Source organism: Rhipicephalus microplus, chromosome X (assembly GCF_043290135.1).
Source record: "Rhipicephalus microplus isolate Deutch F79 chromosome X, USDA_Rmic, whole genome shotgun sequence".
Classification (NCBI taxonomy): domain Eukaryota; kingdom Metazoa; phylum Arthropoda; class Arachnida; order Ixodida; family Ixodidae; genus Rhipicephalus; species Rhipicephalus microplus.
The window spans coordinates 46,447,840-46,470,433 of NC_134710.1; the positions used below are offsets into that span (position 1 = coordinate 46,447,840).

The window sequence follows — 22,594 nt, forward strand, 5'->3', positions numbered from 1 at the left end:
TTTTCTCTTCTTCAGGCATGGATGAGTTAACACGCCTGCAGAGGTCGAGCACATCCTCAATATAGCTAGTAAAGGTCTCACCAGGTTGCTGGGCTCGGTGGCGCAGACGCTGGTCAGCGCGGAGCTTGCGGACCTCTGGTCGGCCGAACGCTTCGGTCACGAGGGTCTTGAAGGTGGACCAGCTGGCGATGGCGGTTTCGCGGTTGGTGAACCATAGCTTGGCGACGTCAGCCAAGTAAAAGATGACATAGGCAAGCTTGGAGTCGTTGTCCCATTTGTTGCTGGCACTCACGCGTTCGTACAAGGAGAGCCAGTCTTCGACGTCTTGCTCACCACTGCCGCTGAAGATTGGTGGGTCCCGCTGACGGGTAGCACCGGGGCAGGTCGACGGGGCAGCCGATGGTGCTGGCTGGGCTGGGACGGGCTGGTTGGCGACTGCGTCAGTCATGTTTCGCGGTAGTCTTTCAGGCAACTTGCGAGAGCGGAGCTCCAGGTCTTCTTGGGGATCTCAGCACCTCCACCAAATGTGATGACGTTTATTCGAGCCGAGAAGTCGCAGCGAGGTCGCAACGGAAAGTGGGCGTACGGCAAGTCTGGCAGAGGCGGCACAAACTCTCGCGCAAGCAGAGCACGGGCTTTTTGTTGTCTTCCGAAGGCGCATACGCGTTGGTGCGTATGCTCCACTACACCCCTATCTTTTTGACATCACTGTTCCTTAGTTCTCATTAAGAAGATGCATTTTGTGTAATCTGATGTTTTTGTTTTCATCTAAAATATTCGAGTATCGTGAATAATGCATAATTAAACTTTGAATTCGGGAATATTGGGGATCGATGAGAAATAAGCAGCAATATATCCCGAACTTCTACCAAGAAATAGACACCAAAAAATACCCTCAGGGTGTCAAGACAAATAAACTCTTCAAACATGGTGCTGTAGTTATAAATCACAAGTGAATCTTCTTATGTCTATCTCAAGTTGGAAACGTTTCTTTTCAACTTCACTGTGGCCAAGTAATAATGGTTAGTATTCATTAAATTGAAGTTAAACCTGGTAGTTTACTGTGATATTTTTGTTAACACCTAAAGCTGCAGAAGATTATTTCTTGCTTATGTAACCGAGTTGGCTGCATAACATGTCTACTTTTGCATTAAATATTCTATCATAAGTAAAAATGATTTTGTTCCTTTGTTGAAGGACCAAGTACTGCACCACCTACATCGGAGAGCATCTCGACAACTTCGAAGTAGGAGTCTGGTTTGGTGCACATTTACATTGGAAGGATTACTGTGGTTAAAAAAGTGTGATTGTAGCCATCCAATAAAAGTGTCTCCATTCTTTTTTTTATGTAAAGCTGCGTCTTTCCTGATTCATCGGATCTTTCCCACCCTGTAACTCCGACTCCGATCTCTTTAGAGAGAAGTCGAGAAAAGCACAAATATTACGCACGCTGCGTGGATTATCAGCCAAAAGTGTAACAATTGCTGTCAAATTCATTTTAAACCTGTTATAAATGATGAATGAACTGATGTTAAACTTTGCGTGGTCCTGTGAGCAGTGGATCTCGAATACCACAGGATTGTGGTCACTATTTGTACCAGCCTCAACGGTCTCTCAAAATGATACCGAAAGTCATGAGCCCGGACACATAAGGTACAGTAGTGATCTGAAGTCCCTCCCCTCCCTTAAATATGTTAAGGGCCTACGGTTATATCAATTTAAGTTGTTCGAGGCTGCCCAGTTTTATAGACATTTTGCACTTTGATTCCTTCTGATTACCCGTGAAATATAAGTTAAAATCTTCAGCTGTCATAATCTTTTTTTTCCACTGTTTAGAATAACTGTAAATTTAATTATTGTGTATACAGTACACCCAAAGGAAACTGTGCCTCAACAAGAACAAAAAATGTCCTCCTGGAAGAAGAGCCGATTCTGCCACAAAAATTTCGCTTTCTGTAGGCATTAGCTGAAATATTTTTCTCTGTCACAGAATCTGTTTGATACAAAAGTAAGCAAGCAAGACTGTCCTTTGGATGGACAGTCTAATTGAAAATGTTGCTAATTATGCAAACTATACAATTTGTCAGGAGATAACCAAGTTTCTTGTAGTATGATAGTTTCCGATGAATCAGAATTTAAAACATTTTAATGTGCAGAAGCAGGAAATACTGATCAGCAAATCCACTGCAGTACTTTTTGTCTACCTTCTGGTGATGAAAGTACCGCAGAAGCTACTGTCTTTTTCAAAATATTAGCTGTTGCCTTGGCCTGTTTAGAGAGCCTTGTTTGATTTAAAGTTTGTAAGGGTACCGTTTGCCTGCAGACTGCAGTGTTTCTATGCTTGTAGGTAACCATTCATGCTTGCACATTCCTGCAAATCTGCTGTGTAGGCTTGTTAGTTCAAGGAGCTACCGCTCTTTTTAGGCAAGATGGAACTAAGGGCCCTCATGCGAGGGCATCATCTGTGCGTCATATACTTGTGTGGGAAGATTGTTTCAGCTGCGACCCACTGTCCGAATACTACTCGCTTGTGGCATTAGCTGAATTTGTGAATCTTATAAACCACTAAACATTCGGAGACACTCTACAATTCGTTCCATCATTTTGGCCATAGATTTCAGGACAGATTCTGCAATCACTTGCAAAATAATGTCTGGTGTCATGCAGTTATGCTAGCATACCCATGTTCTCTTGCCCTTACCGCTGAAATAGCATCTCTGCGTGAGCACTGCCTTTGGTCCATAATATCCAAGACCTAGATTTGTTGAGTGCTAGCTGGGCAGGTAGGGTTATCAACTTTGTGGGCACCTCCACACGGGCAGCGTTCGAGCTGCTGAGCAGTGCAGTCGTTCGGGGAGTGACTATCCACAAGTACAACAATGCAAGGCAGATTTTGCAACCTCCCACACTATGTCCAAAGTACCAGCAGTTGCGGCATTCTAATGGGCATGAGACAAGCGTAGCTACTCTGAAAATCAAAAGCCACACTTTGATTTCCCAAGGGCATGACATACCGGCAATAGTGGCGATGGCGGAGTCGGTCGAAACTCGTTTATTATTGAACATTTTCTTGCACCGATAAATGGCTGTCGCACCATCTGTGGAAAGCTTCTCAAGTATCTCTGCCAGACTCAAACTAGCGTCTACATCGCGCAAATCTCTAAGCTGGCTTTTTTGCAAGGTTGTTTTCTAACTAAAAGGTCTAGTTCCTAGACTGCTTTTTTTAGTCATTGTGTTTTTGCCTTCCCCCCATTCCCTTCTTCAGAAAGACAGGTGTCTTGCCCGCCATGCGATCTGAGGATTCGTTCGAGGTGGAACAACCACACGTCATTTTTGGGGGCAAAAGTCGTTTTGACGCACTCACGTGCCTTCACTGGCATAGGAGTGGCAAAATCACAGTGGTAAACGCACAGAAAAGCAGTGTGGGCACGAGTTTTTTTTTTTTTTTTTTTTTTTTTTCGTTTTGGTTGGAAAACAACCTTGCAGGAAAGCCGCCTTGCAGATTTCCGCAAATGGTCAATTATTCCTTTGGTGCAGGCAAGGTGTAGCGGCATGAAAGCACCATGACCTTCTATACATAATGTGCACGTGCGTCACGCAGCGCCCCTTCGTCACTTCCGAAATGCGCCGCCTACATGCCCAGGTACCTACCAACTCCGTCGCCTACCACTGCCGTGTTGTCTCCTCGTGCTTGCGCCCATTTAGTTTTGCCTCACGATGCAAGTTTGAGGGCTGCTAGTGAGGCAAGTTGATTTAGTAGTCCCCGAAGAGGGAGCAGAGCTTCAGGGTGTTTCTTCGCGGAAAGTTATTACCCAAAATTGAGAACGCACATTGCGATTTCCCGAAAAGTACCGGCGTGTTTGGGTGGCGCGGATTAACAAAAAAAAACTACTTGAAGAAACTTGGTGATATTTGCGTCTTCAGGTGTCAGTTCATTCCGGGTAAGTGCTATAGCCAAGGACTTATCTGCAAACAGAGATAGCTTACCAAGATACTGATGTACATACAAACTTGTCCGCGACCACTGCGAGCACAATCAGCGTGTCAGGGAAGTGGTTAAAATCTTGATGGCGATCGCAAAAATTCGGGTAGTGCATTGAAACAAACTGTGAAAATGGATGCGAAACAATATTAGTTCACTTAGAAATATAGCCGATCGGTTTGATTGGGGAGTCAGGACTTGGAAAAGTTGGTCAATTAATTTCTTAACACGGTCTTCATCATTTTCAGGGACTCCACTGTACATTAGCGTATAAAAAAGTAAAATACAAGGTGAAAAAGGTGTCAAAACATACGCAAAAAAAAAGTGATGACCGGCATTACCGCGGCATGCACCACGCGAAGTCTCTATCTGCCTCGCATAATATTTTTCTCGTCTGTTTCCACAAATTTCAATCAAATAGGCTCAACATCAGCACTGTTTAAAACACTTGGGGGGGGGGGGGGGGACGCTGCTACTTTGGTGGTGTGGGCCGCAGCAATATAATTTAATTGTGAGCGCTGACTATGTACTTCATCTTCATCTGTATGACCAAACCATTTTAGTGATCATCATCGTATGTCACACGGGCTGGCTCTCTGGCTCGTGCGTCTGGATTAAAAAAGGATAACCTGGTTGCTGCCGTACCGGACGTGGTCTCATAAGTGGTGGAGCGTGCTTTGGTTCCCACGTCCTCCTGCTCTACCCGTCACCCCTGGAGCTCCGGTCTGGTCGACGGTTGTGCCCTCAAGCAACAGCGATGGCAGAACCCAACCCCCCACTGCTGCAACCGCTCCTTCTCAGCCACTTAGGCTTCACTACACCGTGAGTACCTCTCATCGAGACCCTCCGGTATTCTCCGGCCTTCGCAACGAAGACGTCGAAGAATGGCTCGACAGTTATGATCGAACAAGCGTTTGTAATTATTGGGACGAGGCGCACAAACTGCGCTACGTTCCTTTTTACCTCGATGGCGTCGCTAAAACCTGGTATTACAACCACGAGAGCGACTTCTCCAATCGGTGGGCCTTCACGGGGCATCTCCGTCAGGTATTTGGCACGTCTGCAGGATGTTCTGTAGTAGCGAAACAGAAGCTCGCAACCCGCATCCAAGGGGACGACGAATCGTATACGTCCTACATTGAAGATATTCTGGCTCTCTGTCGCCGAGCACAAAATGACATGACGGAGGCCGATCGCATCCGACATCTACTGAAAGGTATTAACTCTGTGGCCTTCAATGCTCTCGTGATTCAGAATCCGACTACCGTCCGGGACGTCATCACTACATTCCAACGCCTGGACACGCTTCATTCCATGCGCCTTCCACACGCCTCCTGCGACGCTCGCTTTACCAAAGAGCATGAATTGCGGGCCCTTATCCGCACAATTGTCAGAGAAGAACTTCACGGCCTTATTCCAGGCAACCCTACCGTTGCGTCTGTCCACACACCTCCTCCCAACCTGCGAGAGATAATCAAGGACGAACTGGCATCAATGACAAGCGCAGCACATGCCCCCTCTCCTGTGCGCTTCCCAGTGCCTTCGTACGCAGAAGTTGCATCGCGGGCCCCTGCACCAGTTCCAACCGTGCCTGCGGACGTCGGATGCGACCATGTGGCTGCGATGACAACGCAAGCGCCAAAGCCACGCCACTATTCTACATGGCGTCCTCCCCGCCCCATCTGCTTCTACTGTGGCATAAGGGGTCATATATCCCGTTTCTGCCGCCGCCGTCAGCAGGATGAACGACGTGGTTACTCAGCTTACGAGAGAGACTTTTCCCCGAGACCCGATGAATACGATCCCGCACCGTATCCATCCACCTTCCGTCAGTCGCCCTCCCCTCCACGATCTCATGCTGGGCCTCATCCTTCTCGTTCATCTCGTCGCCGTTCTCCGTCACCGTTTCGGCGTACGTCATCACCCTTGCGTCCCGCTCCGATCTCTCGGGACTCGGAAAACTAGAAGGTGCAGTTTTTGTAGGGGAAACTGCTTGTCGTCGGAACGCTACAACTCCTCCGTCTCGTCCAGCTAATTTACAGCCTGTTTCTGTGAAATTGTTTCGTTGGATTGTTACTGCCATAGACCACCTTACTCGCTACGCGGAGACGGCAGCTCTTTCATCTGGTGCTACCTCTGAAGTAGCCGATTTTTTCCTTCGCGCCATTATTTTACGACATGGCGCACTGCGTGTGCTCCTTAGCGACCGTGGCAAGACATTTCTTTCACATGTCCTTGCTGGAGTCTTACAGGCCTCTAACACCATCCACAAGACCACATCAGCGTATCACCCAGAAACTAATGGTCTGACTGAGCGTTTTCACCGAACTTTGTCCGACATGATCTCTATGTACGTGCAACTAGATCACAAAAACTGGGACACAATACTTCCTTTTGTCACGTTCGCATATAACACTGCCATACAGCGTACAACGAATTTCAGCCCTTTTCTCGTGTATGGCCGTGCAACGACTCTTGTTCTGGACACCACCTTTTTGTTTACATCTTCCAATCCATCTTCATCTCTCCCGGAAGAGTTCGCCGCTCGCGTTGCCCGCTGCCGTGAAATCGCCTGCACCAACACTGCTACCATTCAGGACAAGAGAAAAATCGACCTTGATGCGAAACGTCGAGTTGTTGTGTTCCGCCCAGGCGACGAAGTCCTTTTGTGGACACCTGTTCGTGTACCTTGGCTCTGCGAAAAATTCCTTCACCGGTATCTCGGTCCATACACCGTCTTGGAACGAACATCTGAAGTGAACTATCGCGTTGCTCCTGTAAAAGCGCCTTCTGATCGTCGTCGCCGCCACACCGAGATCGCCCACGTCTCTTGACTGAAACGATATATTCGGCGTCCCAACCCTTTCTAACTTGCTGCCCTCTTTCGCGAAGGGAGGAAAATAGTGTGAGCGCTGACTATGTACTTCATCTTCATCTGTATGACCAAACCATTGTAGTGATCATCATCGTATGTCACGCGGGCTGGCTCTCTGGCTCGTGCGTCTGGATTAAAAAAAGATAACCTGGTTGCTGCCGTACCGGACGTGGTCTCATAATATTATTATTATATCTCTTGTAAACTTGCCTAGCTCTGCACGACTCGTTTTCGATGGGACCTGCTGCGCTTCGCTCACCCACTCTTAAAATTGCGGCTCGAGAGACTTTGGGCTTTCACTTGTTCTTGGGCCATGCGATTTGTGGTGTTTGTAGTGATAGCGAGGTAATGGGCCATCGTAGGTCGTGGCGAGCAGCCGGTGTACGCGGTGGCTTGTATACGTGTCGCACATCTTGATTTTCTGGTCTTGTATCGAGTGAACGAGACCTTCCTGATCCGATGAGCTCGTCAAAGTACGACAACAAAAAACCACAATGCTTTCCTTTCAACATGCTTTCCTTTTCGTCATCTGTTGCACACAGCAACAGATGACGAGCCCCCAACAAACCGCGCTGCAGCACGCGAACTGCCGTAGGTACCCAGGAATGGCGAGAGATGGCAACAACGGCGGGAGTCACATCGATTGAACACTATGTATATAAACTTCCGGATGAATGGATGGATGGATGAATATGGCTGTACCCTTTAGATCGGGCGGTGGCTAGCGCCACCAAGCCGTAATACTTAATGAACCAAAAACTAGATTTATTTTTTTTTCTTTAAAAAGTGAGTTTGAGGATTCGTATTTTGCAGTGAAGAGTTTATTTTTCACTTGTGCCTTGACTTTAGCCATCAATCAGATAACCTCCTTCTAGTTAAGTCTACCCGCTTAAAGTCTATTTTGCCCTCCCGGTCCCTAAACCTCAGTGCTTTGAAAAACTCTGCGCCATCATCCTGAACTATAGGGTGAAGCCCTTTACAGAACATTATCAAGTGTTCGGCAGTTTCTTCTTCCTTTCCACACGCACTGCATACTGTGTCTACCCCTTCGTTCTTGGCCCGATATGTCTTGGTTCGCAGTACTCCCGTCCTGGCCTCAAACAGTAGAGAACTACCCCGAGTATTATCATAGATCCTTTCCTTGGCAATTTCCTACTTAAAAGTTCGATAGATCTCTTAATCATGCCTTAATCATGCCTTAATCATGCAATAGACTTCTTAATTATGCCCATTCTGCACATGTCAGTCTCCGTTTCCTTCACTTTCTTCTTAACTGATAGTTCTTTTTGGTTTGGCCACCTGCTGTTTTCTAAGTATTTACCAGTCGATTTCCTGGTTCGCTTCCTCAATTTCGTATCGACATTCTTCATGTACAAGTAGCTGAAAACCTTCCTAGCCCAACGCTCCTCCCCCATTTCTCTCAATCGCTTCTCAAATTTTATCTTGCTGCTAGCTTCCCTGCCCTCAAATGATGTCCATCCCATATTGCCTTGTACTCCCTGATTTGGTGTATTCCCGTGAGCTCCTAAAGCAAGCCTACCTATTCCACGTTGCTTAATTTCTAATCTTGCTTGAACTTCTGATCTCATGCACAAGACCGCATTGCCGAACGTCAGCCCAGGAACCATGACCCCTTTCCATATTCCTCTCACAACATCATACCTATTGTAATTCCACAGTGCCTATTTTTCATCACTGCTGCATTCCTGTTACCTTTAGTCGTCACGTATATCTCGTGTTCCCTCAGGTACTCGGTCCCATTGCTTATCTATACGCCCAGATATTTATATTTATCTGTTATCTCTAGCGTGACCTCCTGTATTCTAAGCTCACTACCTTCGTTGTCATTGAAAATCATGACTGCTGATTTTTCCTTACTGAACCTAAAATCTAACCTATCTCCCTCATTACCGCAGATGTCCATCAATCTCTGCAAATCTTCCTTGTTGTTGGCCATTAGCACTATATCATCTGCGTACATTAATGCTGGTAGTGCCTGATCAATAAGTTTTCCTTGTTTGACTGAAGAGAGGTTGAAGCCCAGTCCACTTCCCTTTAATTTGGCCTCTAATCCTTGTAGGTACATCATGAATAATAAGGGTGACAGGGGACACCCCTGCCTAAACCCCCGTTTTACCTCTGCAGGCTTTGATACCTGTTTTTCCCACTTTATAACTACCTTGTTACCTTTATAGACACCGTTTAAAAGATTAGCGACTACATGTTCCACGCCTAGTGTGTCCAGTATTCCCCACAATTTCTCTTGAACCACGCTATCGTACGCTCCCTTGATATCCAAAAATGCTAGCCACAGGGGCCCGTGTTCCTTTTCTGTTATTTCGATGCACTGCGTCAGTGAGAACAGATTGTCTTCCAACCTCCTGTGTTTCCGAAACCCATTCTGCAGTTCCCCCAGCACCCCCTCATCCTCTATCCATGCCTGCAGTCTTTCCTTTATAATCTACATCGCCAGCCTGTAGACCACTGATGTCACTGTTATAGGACGGTAGTTGTTTATGTCAGCTTTGTCCCCCTTTCCTTTATAGATCATGCTCATTCTGCTAAGTTTCCATCCATCGGGAACTTCACCATCGATTATTATTTTACTCACTGCCTCTCTCAAAGCCTGCTTAGACTTCGAACCTAATGTCTTTATCAGCATAATTGGAATGCCATCTGGGCCTGTTTATGTACTACTAGGAACCCTTTTCTCAGCCCTTTCCCACTCTCGTTGTGAAAATGGAGCCATTTCACCACTTGACTCGTCCTTGTCTATTGTGGTGCTTAAAGTACTTCTTTGTTGAAATTTTCCTGTCACCCATGTTCTTATATATTCAATAGCTTCCTCCCCTTCTAGCCTAGCACCTTGGGCTGTAGTTATAAAACTCTTCTCTAGACTCGTCTCATTTCTTAGGGAGTTGAGATGGTTCCGAAATTTCGCAGCTGCCTTTCTATTTTTTTATGTACTTCTGCCAGCCACTGAGCTCCCTTTCTTCTAATATTTTCATTGATAAGAAGGGATGCATCCCTTCTACAGCTTAGAAAGGTTTCCCATTTTCTTTCAACATCATCTGTCGGTTCACCCCGCTGCTTAGCATGTCTGTGTTCCCTAGAGGCTTCCTGACGTTCCCGACCTGCTCACCGGCGCGCTCCCTTACGGCGGTGCATGGGCCTAAAAATTGATGTGTAGGGACCGAAATTGCCCCCAGATGCCGCCAGAACTTACCCACATAGCAGACGATGCGCCGTCGTTTACATTGAGCGCGCGGCAAAGTCCCCGCGCCATGGTGTGTGTGTGTGTGTGTGTGTGTGTGTGTGTGTGTGTGTGTGTGTGTGTGTGTGTGTGTGTGTGCGTGCGTGCGTGCGTGCGTGCGTGCGCGCGCGCGCGTGCGTGCGTGTGCTTTTTAACGCATGCGCTGACTGATTCACGGGGTTTAATATCGCGAGGCAACCCGCTGGTCATAATGAGCACAGGAGTCGAGTGGAATTGGTGTTGATCAGCCGACTTTCCGTCAGACGGCCAACTGACGGTCGGGAACACGTAGGCCGCAAAAACAAATAATATACTAAAAATGAAGTGGGGAATGCAACCGTTACATTTCTAACTTCGCTTCGCGGAGCCTTGCATCAGCTGAGGAAAGGTAATTCAAGGGTTGACGGCACATCTTGAAGCAGGAGTTTCCGCAGGGCACTCTGCCCTGCTGGACCTACGCTGTCGCTTGTCTTCAGGACCAACTCGTTGCCGCTGCAAGAACTGCTGTTTCAAGACACACCATTCCCACGCTGTCCAGATGTGAAGGGTGTGTGAGGAGCGATAATTGTAACCGTCAGGGTCAAGCAAACTTAAGGCGACGTAAACGTGCGGCCCTTGCACATGTCAAAGTTTTAGCAGAGTATTAAGGGACTGTGGTTTTAGCAACGTAGCGGCTTGCCGCTACAACGACAGTTCGCGCCAAGAGCATTTTCAAAACGTCCACCATCTAAATTTAGTCATCGCGGTTACAGTCAGTTGAAACGTTGATCCGCCTTCAATAAAATTACCACGTATCTTGCATCGGCGGGGCCACCACGCGTTCTCATGACTGCTGGTACACCGTCTTGAGAATATGCTTCATATAAAATCATTACGAGACAAACCCAACTTGGTCAGTTGCTCTCCTTATCATTTTATCTATTCCGGCTATCCACTTCGCAATATCACTTTCTTGTATCACGTAATTTTATATCTACCAACAAGTTTTACAGTTTGCTAAACTATGTTAACCTACGCAGCAATACCTACTATGCATGCACTGTTTCTTATCAATGGTTGCATTTCCAAATTTCTTGGTTGACATCATGCACATTATGCATCCTGAAGGCCTGTTTGGCAATAATTTCGAAGAACGAAATTTCAATGCTGTTTACACATTCACCCTGGCAATTTACTAGACAAGTCCCATATATATTTCACTACTACACAAGTTCATAAATTGCATGCTTGGTGCTGAAGAAACAAAAGTGGATTCCTGGGAAGCTATTGCCGGTACCTGTGCGAGCTTTCCCACTGCAAGAAGCAGAATTAAGAAGCAAGTTCTCAATTTAAATGAGTTTATTTTACTCAGCATACACTGAAACACCTGCATTTGGCAGGCACATTCTAGTTAACATTTCCAACATTGAATGTGCAGTCATTATCAGTGATGGAATAGACATTCTGATTTTTGTGGCAGGAAAAAGGTTCTCCTGAAGTGGAATTTGGTGTGAGGGGGCAGATGGCAAAATATTTTAATCAACTCCTCGAGTTTAAAGCATCATTTAAAGGGGTGGTGACACCAAACTTTGAGGCTACATATAACAAGCCTGTCGTGGGTTTTCTCTGTATGCAAGGACACCCCACACGAAGGGTCGGACGCAACAAACGTTCAAAATATAGTTTAATTAACTTCCAAAGTGTACCCAAATGCTCATTCTCCCAATCAGCCATCACTAGCGCGGCCGACACTGACGTCGTTCTCTTCCTAGAAAGTCGCCCGCTGGACCTGCAGTAACGAACGCAGCAGTATACCGTCGCAGAAAATGGTATTATACTGCTGCCATCACCTTGACGATGTTGCCGACTATGTATAGCAACTGATTACACGCAACAGCTTCACAAAGGAGCACCTGTCGCACTGGGAGCGTACGGAGAATGTATGAAGTGGCCGCTAACACGATGTGGGTTAGTGGTGGCGCGACGGCGTGCTGTGGCCGTTTCGAGAACCAAAAAAACTAAACAAGCAAAAGCAAATGTGACGACAGGGGGAGCGACGCCATGAGCAGGTCGGATGTTTATATAGCAGGTCGTGGAAAGCACTCACTTGCATCGATCCAAATGTCGAGCATTTCCCAAGTTCGTACACACAAGCCTGGCCCGGCGATTTGCTTACTATCCCACCTTTGCCAAACTGCCGGACATGAGTAATGTGGAGATAGTGGCGCGTGGCCAACTGGATTTTCGCCTGTTGCGGACAGGTTGGTAAGTTGAATGGTTTGAACCTGGAGATCAATATGGCACATACCCACTATGAGGCTCAGCCACGATTTCGTAGTTTAAAGTTTACAAAGTAAGTGAACAATGTTCAGTGATGAACAAATAAATAAAAAAGAGTACAAGGCAATATAATATCAATGCGGTTCTTAGTGTGCGACCAGACTGTCGTATTAACCTGGTTCTATAACAATTTCGAATATTTTTTTAGACATTGCGTTGACAATAGGCGTTTTAGTCCAGATTAAAATGGAATACGCTTCGAATCTCGAGTGAAATTACAAACCGCAGTAGACACTTCTTTTTCTTTTCTGTGCCTCTCACGCCAGCCGCGCCGCTCGAGATCACGTGAGTCTTCTTTCTCCATTGAGTCGAGGCTAACAAGCAACAAGCGGACCGAGAGTCACAGAAGCTCCAAGGAAGCATGACGACGCCCGCAACCGCACCGGGTGTTTCTCCCGAAGCCGGCGCAGAGACTCGCCGACAAGGCACGCTGACATCCTTAGGCAGCTGCGCGTTCTACCCCGTACTCTTGGTATGGCGGCTTTTGAAAATGGTAGGCACGAGCGCGTTCGCCGTCTACGTTTTCTGCGGTGGGCGCAGAGCTTACCACGGAATACCCCAAGCAGTGTCAGCTGGCAGCTTAGGCTCGATTCCGGGATCCAGTGTGGAGCCGGATCCATCTGCGTTCATCCGACAAACTCGTCACCAGAAGCGGGCGTCTAGATACATCTCAAAGGCCCTGAAATGGGACGAAGGAAATGAAGAATCTGTAGAGAACCCCCATTTTAAGGAATTGACTATCGACCTCTACTGCAGGGGTATGGAAGAACTGAGGAGATGAATCGCCGTCAACTTCTCGCATGGGAACAGGCCCTGCGTGGGAGAAGGCTCACGCGCTCACGGGCGAGATGAAGGTGATGTTAAAAATGGCCAAAGATAGACTTTCCTTTTTAGAAAGCATGGTACAGGTAGAGCACCTTGGAGATGGTGCAACTAAAATCAGCAGTGACATGCATCGGCGCTACAAGGCATCGGCGACGTGGGCAGTCGCTCCGCAATCCCTGCAGACGCGCCTACGGAAAACGAAGGTCGGGGTTGCCCGGACGCCAGTCAAGTTACTGTCGCGTCTGTCCAGGCCAGCTGCGAACGGTGCCTACTCTACCACAACTGCAGTGAGCCGACGCCTAGAAAAACTCAATGAGATCGCAAAGCAGACCAGGAGTCCGGAGCCACGCTCTACAGCAGGGAAACGTGGTTCCCGAGGAACGTCTTGTTTCGGCGGCATGAGAGAAAGACGTGTGTCGACAGTCAAGGGTGTCGAGATCGCCGACGGTGAGCCTGAGCTGCTGTTCAGCGACATTGCCGGTCAGGAAGTGGCGAAACAGGTTCTTAAATAAAGTTTTGTTCTACCCCTAGATCGGCCACAGCTGTTTACTGGCCTCAGGGCACCGCCAAAGGGTCTCTTACTCTTTGGCCCCCAGGGAAATGGAAAAGCGATGTTGGTGAAAGCGTTGGCGTATGAAACCGGCAGCAGATTGCTAAACATCACTGCATCATCACTAGCATCAAGACATGTTGATGAAGGAGAGAAGCTCATACAAAGCATGTTCTCAGCTGCGCGACAACTACAGCCCAGCATAATCTTCATTGACGATGTGGACGATGTGCTAGGAGCAACGCGTGAAGCATCGCGCAAACTGAAAACCACACTGTTCGCTCAATTCGACGGGCTCAGCACTGGCGGTAAAGAGCGGGTTGTCGTGATCGCAGCCACGAATAAGCCTCAGGAGCTGGACGACGCTGCACTGAGGCGTTTCACGAAGCGCGTATACGTCACGCTACCGGATGAAGATGCGCGGCTTGTGCTTCTCGAAAACATTCTAATCAAGCAGGACAGCCCGCTATCCATTCAAGAGCTCAAGTATTTGGCCAGGGTGACGAGCGGCTTCCCTGGAAGTGACCTTACGGCATTAGCAAAAGAAGCTGCGCTAGGTGCCACACGAGGGCTCAGTCTTGAGGAAGTCCGACGCCTCAATGCCCAAAAATTGCGAAACGTCACACTGGAGGACTTCATCACGCCGCTAGAGAAGGTCCGCGGCTATGAGTCGTCGGAGAGCCTCGAGTTATGCGAGCAGTTTAATCGGAAATTTGGTGACATCTCTGTTTGACGCGACTCGGCGAGGCCACCGTCATTCTTGTCACATTTTTTTTCTTGTTTGCTACAATGACAGGAAGCTTTGTATTCATTAGCAGCAATTAAACTCCTCATGCACGTTGCTTTTGTTTTCTGTTGTTTTTCTCTTGTTGCATCATTTTTGCAGCAACCTTTGCTCGGCCGTCACCGCACTCTGTCATGATCTCGCTGCTTCGTGTTAGCTGGTCGCCAACTACCCGATCCGAAGCACACACATTGCAGACTAATTTTTAATTTTAACAACCTCTCCGGTCTTGTCATAATCGCATTCATCTGTAGAGTATTGAAGAAGAAAAAAACCCCTAGAAAAGCGGGCTTTCTGGAGCGTTTTCACATATTGCAAGCAATTTTGGCGTCAGTCTATCTATCTAGCCGTATAGTATGGTTCACTGTTAAGGGGAACACGCGAAAGCGTGGCGTTTTCGCGTGTTCGATATTTGTAAACGTGGCGCACGCGCATAAAAGCGCAAAGGCGGCGCACGTCGGGTTTCGTCTCCTATACTTTCCGCCCCTGCGCTTGCCGACCGCTTTCGTTTTCCCGCGTAACGATGCATGTCGCCGCTGGTCTGATGATAATCAGCAGGCACACAAAATGTTCGGGTTGTTTCTTGCTGCGGTATCTCGCCAGTTCTGAAACGATGCGATTCACGCCCACAGCGGTGGAATTTTGACCAAAGGAGAAATACTATAAAAAGCTATGCGATTATATTTGGAAACATGTTAATAAACGTTTAATAATAATTAATGTCGGGGTATAACATCGCTGAACAGCGCTGTGTTTATGAGCTATACGCAGCGAAAGGCTCTACAAATTTCAACCACATTGGGTTTATATCAAAATACACGGGCCTCGAATATTCCCGCCTCCACCGATAATGCGGCTGCCACGACCGGGATGTGATCCCGTGACCTGCAGGTCAGCAGTGGAGCACCATAACCCCTATGCCATCGTGGCGAGCGAAGAAAAGGATGAAATCTCTTCAAAGTCTCTCAATACGGCTCGATCCCTGACGTCATCTCTCCAGCTTGCTATATCCCGGCAAATATTGGTGTTAACGTTCTAAATCGTGCGAGGTTTTGATTATTGAAGCAACAGTGGAAGAAACTTCGTATTTCGAGTATACGCGATAACATACACTTTTATGAAAGGTACTGCGCAATATGTACCCGCATGAGAAATGAAGTGCGTAAAACTATGCATTAGAGTAAACACGAAAGATAAAATTTATTCGTCATATTTTTGTGACAAAAGATGAACCAGGCCACATATACGGCCTCTTACCGCTAAAACAAAAGCGCCCTTCAGTATCGGGTGATGTCACCTCCAGCGTCAAGTACGGCCTTCATCCTTGCAGGCGGAGCCCTGTACATATATCTTCCGTGCCCACAGCCCATAAATCATCCGCAGATTTCACGCGGAGAGTTTGATGAGAGAGCGAAATTATTTCATTCTGCCCCACACATTTTCAATTACGTTCAAGTCAGGTGACGGGGGGGGGGGGGGGCACATGAGCACTTTCACCGTCTTCAGTGGCCTGTTGACCACGGCGGCGACAGCACGCTGACTGCATTTTTTTTAGTGTAGAGCCCGACTATGAGAAGCCTGTCATCCTCAGGTACCTTGGCCATGACTCATCTAAGCTACCTAAATTTGGTTCATCGAGGAATTAGGCCCCCAGCTGTGGAATTCTGTGAAATCGACTAGGAAGCTAGCCCATCACTTGCGTAACCTATATGTAGTGTCAATGCTCACCAAAACGCTAGTCGTAAGCTTTAAACGACGCTCGAACTAGCCGACTGCCTTTGATAACAAATAAGAAAATTGGTGCTTTATTCAAGAAGCATAGCCAGCACCTACATAGCCCGGCGTTTGCGCGCGCCCAGCGCTAGGACGGGGAAGTGGCAGATGACGCAGGGCATGAACCGCTCTTGGGATTCTGTGCTCCGCGTTTACACATCTCGCCAGTCCAGCGGATAGCCGGCCTTAACGCCGGTCGCGCGCTATAGCGTGTTCCCCCTAACAGTGGACCGTATACACTGTACGTCTTGGTGCTCTCGTGATCACTTCTTTAACTTGGGATAAAAGAAAATTAGTGTGGAAACGTGGTTTGACGAACACAACTCGCTGGTGACGACATAAACAATGCCGCTATCTTGTCGAGTACATCGTCAAACACTTTCCTCCAGACTGTGGCACACGTGAAACCGTGGGCGGGCATGTGCCACTGGTATCCGCGTATGTGTCGCAGCTGATTGACTCTTCATTTCTACCCAGCCATGGCGAGAAATTACATGGGTAATTTTAGCGTGTTGGCAAAAAGCTGACATCAGCATCGTTGAACCAAAGAATGTAAAAAAAAAAATAACAGGGTTCCAGCGGCAATCGAACCCCAGCATGCTGCGTACGGCAACAAAGTATCCTACCACAGAGCCACGCCATGTCTCGCAACTGATTTTAAAATAGACCGCAATGTCCCTGAAGCGTCGATTGGCGGGATACAGTGATGGCTATCCAAATTTATGAACATTACATTGTACTCCTGCGATGCAGCCGTCACGTCGGGTGAAGATCAACTGTAGTTAAGCGCAGTGCACCAAAGGTGATTGGTAATTTATATAAACCGAGTAACGGCGCGATCAGACATTGGTAATAATAATTCGAGATCGTTAACGAAAATCGGTATATCTTCACGAAGCGAGTGACGACGAGTGGGCGAAGTCCTCAGCTCCATAATGTCTACGTTGAAGTCGTCATCTATACTCTGTTTCACACATCATGTGCAACATTGCGAAAGCTAGCGCGACTTCTTGCAGTCGATGCGTTCGCAACAAAAAGTATAGTTCAATGTCCTTACCACCAATAATTTAATTTTTCTTTCGGAATAAGGGACCCTCCCACCTTCACCCACAAGCTTCATTCAATAAATGTTTCTCTCTCTCTCTTTCATTATTACGACGAAAAGTAATTGATTATATTATGTGACTTTCAAACAAAACGCCGTTGAACGTCTGTTATGATGTTGCTGTATAGCTTCGTTTTTACTTGACGTCACATAGCGGCCCTCTACTCTAAGTACTTCACGATGGCGGCAACCTTACCTTCGGTTTCACTGCAGGTAAGTGCAGGATAGGACACCACAGAGTCGTTTGGTACCCGCGTTCTTTTGTGCTCACCCCACTTTTTTCTGTTCAGCAGTCGTGCCAAAGGGGGGCACAAAGAAACGTGAGGCTGCGCCGGCACTTATCAGATGTCACGCGAGCGACCACGAAACGCGCAGAGTTATACGTTTCGCTGGCCGAGCTTCTTCCATAGCTTCCACAGCGTTGCACCTGATGTATGAAACGGAGTATAGTATAAAGGACGGAAAGATGGAAGGAAATAAGCATGGACGAACGGATAGGTGGACATGTGCACGGACGGACGGACGGACAGATGGGTGCACATTGCACGGATGCGTGGATGGTAGGACACACAAACGGATGGACGGACGTACATACGGACGGTGCGGGTTATCATGTATTGTGGTGTCATATAGTTGGTTACGCGTAAAGTCGATTATATACACATGTCGTTTCATTTTTTTCTTGCGCAAATGTTCAGTTTTGGTTTGGGTTTTGTTGGGTGTAATGGACGCTAACTAGGTCTAAGGAGCAGAGTGACTTGTTGGGCGAGTTGCTTCATTCTTAAACGAGCTTATGGCGCGAAAAAAAACACGAGAGAAGGACAAGTGCAAACTATCAACTAAATTTATTCGTAAAAGCGCACTCACTTATATGCAGGTCAATAAAGTCACACGGCATATTAGCAGAAAAAGATCCTTTTTAGTGGCATGCACTCAGGTAATCCATCTCGGTGTCATCTAACGTGATTGAGGGCCTCGCCGCGCGTGTGTCACCTAATCTGTTAATAAAATATGCCTACTCTATTTCTCGTGCAATCTTGTCTAAGGAGCTTCGCCTTAAAAGCTGGCGTCGGCAGCGTTGACCCAACGAATGCATAGAATAAACATCATGCTCCAATCAGGAATCGAACTGCAGCATTCTTCGTGGCAATAAAGTATTCTACCGTAAAGCCACGCCAGGTCTCGGAACTGCTTTTCAAGTAGACATGTAATGTTCGTGAAACGTCCACTGTGGTTGCAGGGCTGGCTATCCAATCTCATAAACAGCCTTTACGTCGGGTTAACGACAGTTGTAGTGAAGCGCCATCAACTGAAGCTCGTTTATCCAGCAGTGTCTTTGGCCGCTATACTCGCTGGCTCATACGTCTCTGTCGCCGCGCAGTGTTCACGTCCGCGTGCCATGCATGCAGGCGGGTCGTTTGGCATAGTGCGTGTGTTTTCATCGTTTGCCTTGCCCGTCTGGCTACGGAGAATCGCACAGGACATTGTCCTGCTTACTTTGACGAACTTGTTGGGCCAACGCAGGCCAGATACAGGGGAAAAAATAGCCCTGTGAGACGGCGTGGATCCGTGAACTGCTGGTTGGTGCTCAAGCCGCTCTCGATACAAGCCTGCTTCCGACGGTCACCCACGCCGACATTGTAAGTTACATAACACTGTTGATGAATCATGTTTCACTTAGCCAGATGAAAGCGTAAAAGTCGCTAGACTGTCATAATTATTTCACCAGCGGATGGGTACGGTACATAAAAGCCAATAGGTTGCCTTCTCAGAGTGTCGTCGTACTTAGTCAGGTGAGTTTTAGTGCGCTCTGCATTTTACACAGTAAGACTGCAGCCTGCAGCAGTGCTGGCTGTGGAACACGGATCTTCCGTGTCGGCCGCGTCTAAGGCGTCGCATGCAGCAATGGGTGAAGCAGCTTCGCATGATTCGCAGTTGCGCTTGTCGCCGCCCGCAATTTGCGGCGCTCAGACCGGGCAGATTTTGACACCGGCTGTTCCAGACTACCAGGGCCCAACAACGTGTTCGGCAACCAGTCAGCGTTCGTGTCATCGAAAAGGTTAGCGGGCCTTCCTGAAAAGCAATGCGCGTTTGATGTATTCAATGCGATGCATCACCCTTCGACAAAAATTTACTACGCGCTTGATGAATCCATCCGCGACGATTCACATGAGCGAAAATGTGAGGAGATCCGGAACATAACTTGCCTATTAAGAAGTGACGCCCGCACACACGAGTTGTTCACTGTTTTGAGGTCCTTACGATTGATGCGCGAAAGGCATGTCCTCCTTCGCCCCTCACACAGCTGTTTTGGTCGCATGTGGTGTTTGATTACCTTGGGCACGCAAAACATTCCCACGTCGGGTCCATCGCGGTGCGATTTGCAATTGCTTAGCGCGCGGCAGCCAAATACCGCACTAACCGGCAAGTGCAGCATAGTTCGACTTGGTGTCGTCTGCTGCTATATATGTGCTCAGCCATGGCGGTGCATACCGAGATCGTATCTCAGAGTTCCGCGGTGTGGCGCGAATACAAGCTATTGTGTCTAATACCTATGTTCCTGTTGACATCGTTGCAGGGGCGTAGCCAGAAATGTTTTTCGGGAGGGTTCACACCGACCCGACGAGGGGGGGGGGGGGGAGTGCTCTACTACGGCGTCTCTCATAATCATATGGTGGTTTTGGGACGTTATACCCCACATATCAATCAATCCATCAACGAAACAGTGTCTGGTTTTTACCAATAAAATTAACTTCTTCCTAGTGAAAATTAGCGTAGTGATCGACTCCAGAGAGATCTGTTCCGGCGGGTTGACGTATGAACATCGCTACAGCATTAATCTCGTCGCCGAGCCAACCTAAAGCGCTCGCGGCCGACATTCCTGCTCATTATCTCAGAGTGCCAAAGCCTTGACAAACATCGCGACATGTTTTCCCTTGCGCAGACATTATTGAGTGTAAAAGTGCCCAAGAATGATATTGGGATAGTAGCACCGCTTAGTTTTTAAATCACCTTAGCGCAAAGCGAAGGGGAAAAAAAGGTGGGTAAGTGGCGGGGGTTGGGGTTCGCGCGAAAAAAATTCGGGGGGGGGGGGGGTATTAACATATTGTAGGTCGATGGCATTTCGCGTGCCGTAGTGATCGCATTCATAAGCTCGCCTGCGTCTTCCAACGCGCCCGTCGCGACTGGAATCGATCTACCCTGGAAACGCCGCGCGCATGCGCAACTGCACTTGTTTCCCTGCAGAGGACACGAAAGCAGCGCCGATTTTCATGCTCTACCGTTAAAGAACCCCAGATGGTCGGAATTTCCGGAGCCCTCCACTATGGCGTCTCTCGTAATCATATGGTGGTTTTTGGGACGTTAAACCCCACATATCAATCAATCGATTTTCATGCTCTACTTTTTTTTACCTTGTAAGGCGCACAGAAACAAACGAAAATGAACAATAACGTACATATTCAAAATTTTAAGCCCTTCAAAAATTTGAGCCCTTATTCTGGTGCGCTTTAAGTAATCACAGCAAAGTTATTAGGACATCATATTTGGGGTTCATGGCCCTTGCTCTAGGGGCGTGACATGCCGGTTTTGGTTACTTTTAAACGCGATTAAAAAATACAAACCCTACTCAGATCGCGAAAACCTGTCACCATAATTCACGCTCTTTTCCTTTCCATCGGAATCTAATCACCCGTTGTGGCCAGTTGTGGGTCTCTTTAAGCTGATAAATAAAAAGATGATGGTAATAAACCTAAAGCAGCATAATGATAAAGTTAATGTGGGTAGTTGTAGTGAGCACAAGTTTTATTGTTCAGCAGCATGGAAAACGGTGCGAAAATAAGCAACATAAAGCTAAAAAAATATACAACTAAATAAAAATATTTAGATTGATTCGCTTCATCTGTTCATCCCTTTGTTGACATGACTGAAAGGGCACTTATAAGTGTGGCAGCTTTGGCTAGTTGGTATGACATGACGATGATAGTTATAGCGCGAGAACAGAACGATGATGTGTCTTTCTTGTATCTGTGTTGTCGTTCTGTTCTTGTTGTCGCACTATAACTATCGTCATGGAAGGGCACATCGATTGATTTCTGCAACTAGCGACATAACGCACAACAAGAAATGCATAGAATAATAAAAAAAACATAGGCGGTCGTAGTTATGCTATCATGCACAATATACATAGTAACCATAATTTTTAGAAGAAATTAAATAAACTTTGTGCAAGTGATGTTTCACGCAGCAAAGAGACACATGACACGGCGGAATACTGTTGATTATCTTTTTCAATTGACACGAAGATTATCCGGCGCATTACATGTCACATTATATGCCACATATGTTACCCGACATCTGCGAGAATGGTTACGTGCAAACTTGGGTTGTTGCATTGCCGTTCACGCCTTTCGTATCCGCGAACCACGACTGCAAGTGAAAGGCGCCACCGAAAAGCAAGGAGTAGGCAACGGGTGAAAACGGAATCACTCTGCCATGGTGTGAAAGTTATTTTCAGCATTGTATCTCAATCAGGTCAACTTGCACCCGTAGAGCTGGAAGAAAAGTTGCGCATGAATAGTGATTTTACCCAAACCGTCTTTTTTACTGCTCGCCACGACGGTCCAGTGGTTATGGTGATCTATTGCTGACTCGCAAGTCGCGGAATCGAATTCCTGTCGTATTTTCGATGTAGGCAAAAATGCGCGAGGCCCGTGCACCTTGATTTAGGTGCACATTTGAGACCCAAAGCGGTAAAATTTCCGGAGCGCCCCACTACTGCGTCTCTCATAATCATATTGTGGTTCTCATAATCATCGATTACAATAACCTTGTCGCCCACAGAAGATGATAGCGTCTATGATGGAGATCAGTTTTTTTTCTGTTTAATTCGCTTTGAACTTGCGCTAATGACTCCATCTTTTCAGCAATTGACTCGCCTTTGAGTATAATATATATACTTCTAGCAGCGGTATTGTGGTAGTCATAATCGCTGTGGTTTCTGAAATTTTCGAGCGCGTTCTTCCGACGCGTGTTAACGGAGAGGTGACCGAGCTTGCACCAAGAGCTTGGTGAGTCCCCTTGCCTGAACTTTCTTTTCCAAAAAGCACACATTTCTTGCTCCATGCAC

The 22,594-nt window shown here is 47.2% G+C and overlaps 2 protein-coding genes across 3 annotated transcripts in view; both read left to right on the forward strand.

The window, feature by feature from the left end:
* Positions 1–22,594, forward strand: part of LOC119175892 (BRISC complex subunit Abraxas 2) — a 100,633-nt gene that overhangs the window by 31,618 nt on the left and 46,421 nt on the right. Inside the window, exon 9 of one of the 2 annotated variants that reach the window (XM_037426921.2) lies at positions 1,198–1,353. The exons of the other annotated variant lie outside the window; for it this stretch is intronic. Within the exon in view, the coding sequence (XP_037282818.1) occupies positions 1,198–1,250 (53 nt within the window). The 3' untranslated portion in view covers positions 1,251–1,353. Of the gene's footprint in view, positions 1–1,197; positions 1,354–22,594 lie in introns of those variants that run through there. 2 annotated transcript variants of the gene reach the window in all.
* LOC142775107 (spastin-like) lies at positions 4,464–18,982 on the forward strand. The gene has a single exon (XM_075876448.1). It carries the CDS (start codon positions 13,866–13,868, stop codon positions 14,535–14,537), a length of 672 nt encoding a protein of 223 aa, XP_075732563.1. The 5' UTR covers positions 4,464–13,865; the 3' UTR covers positions 14,538–18,982.

What these genes read in the sequence shown, in the direction of transcription:
- LOC142775107 (XM_075876448.1), top strand. Translation starts at nt 13,866, where the DNA reads ATGTTGGTGAAAGCGTTGGCGTATGAAACCGGCAGCAGATTGCTAAAC.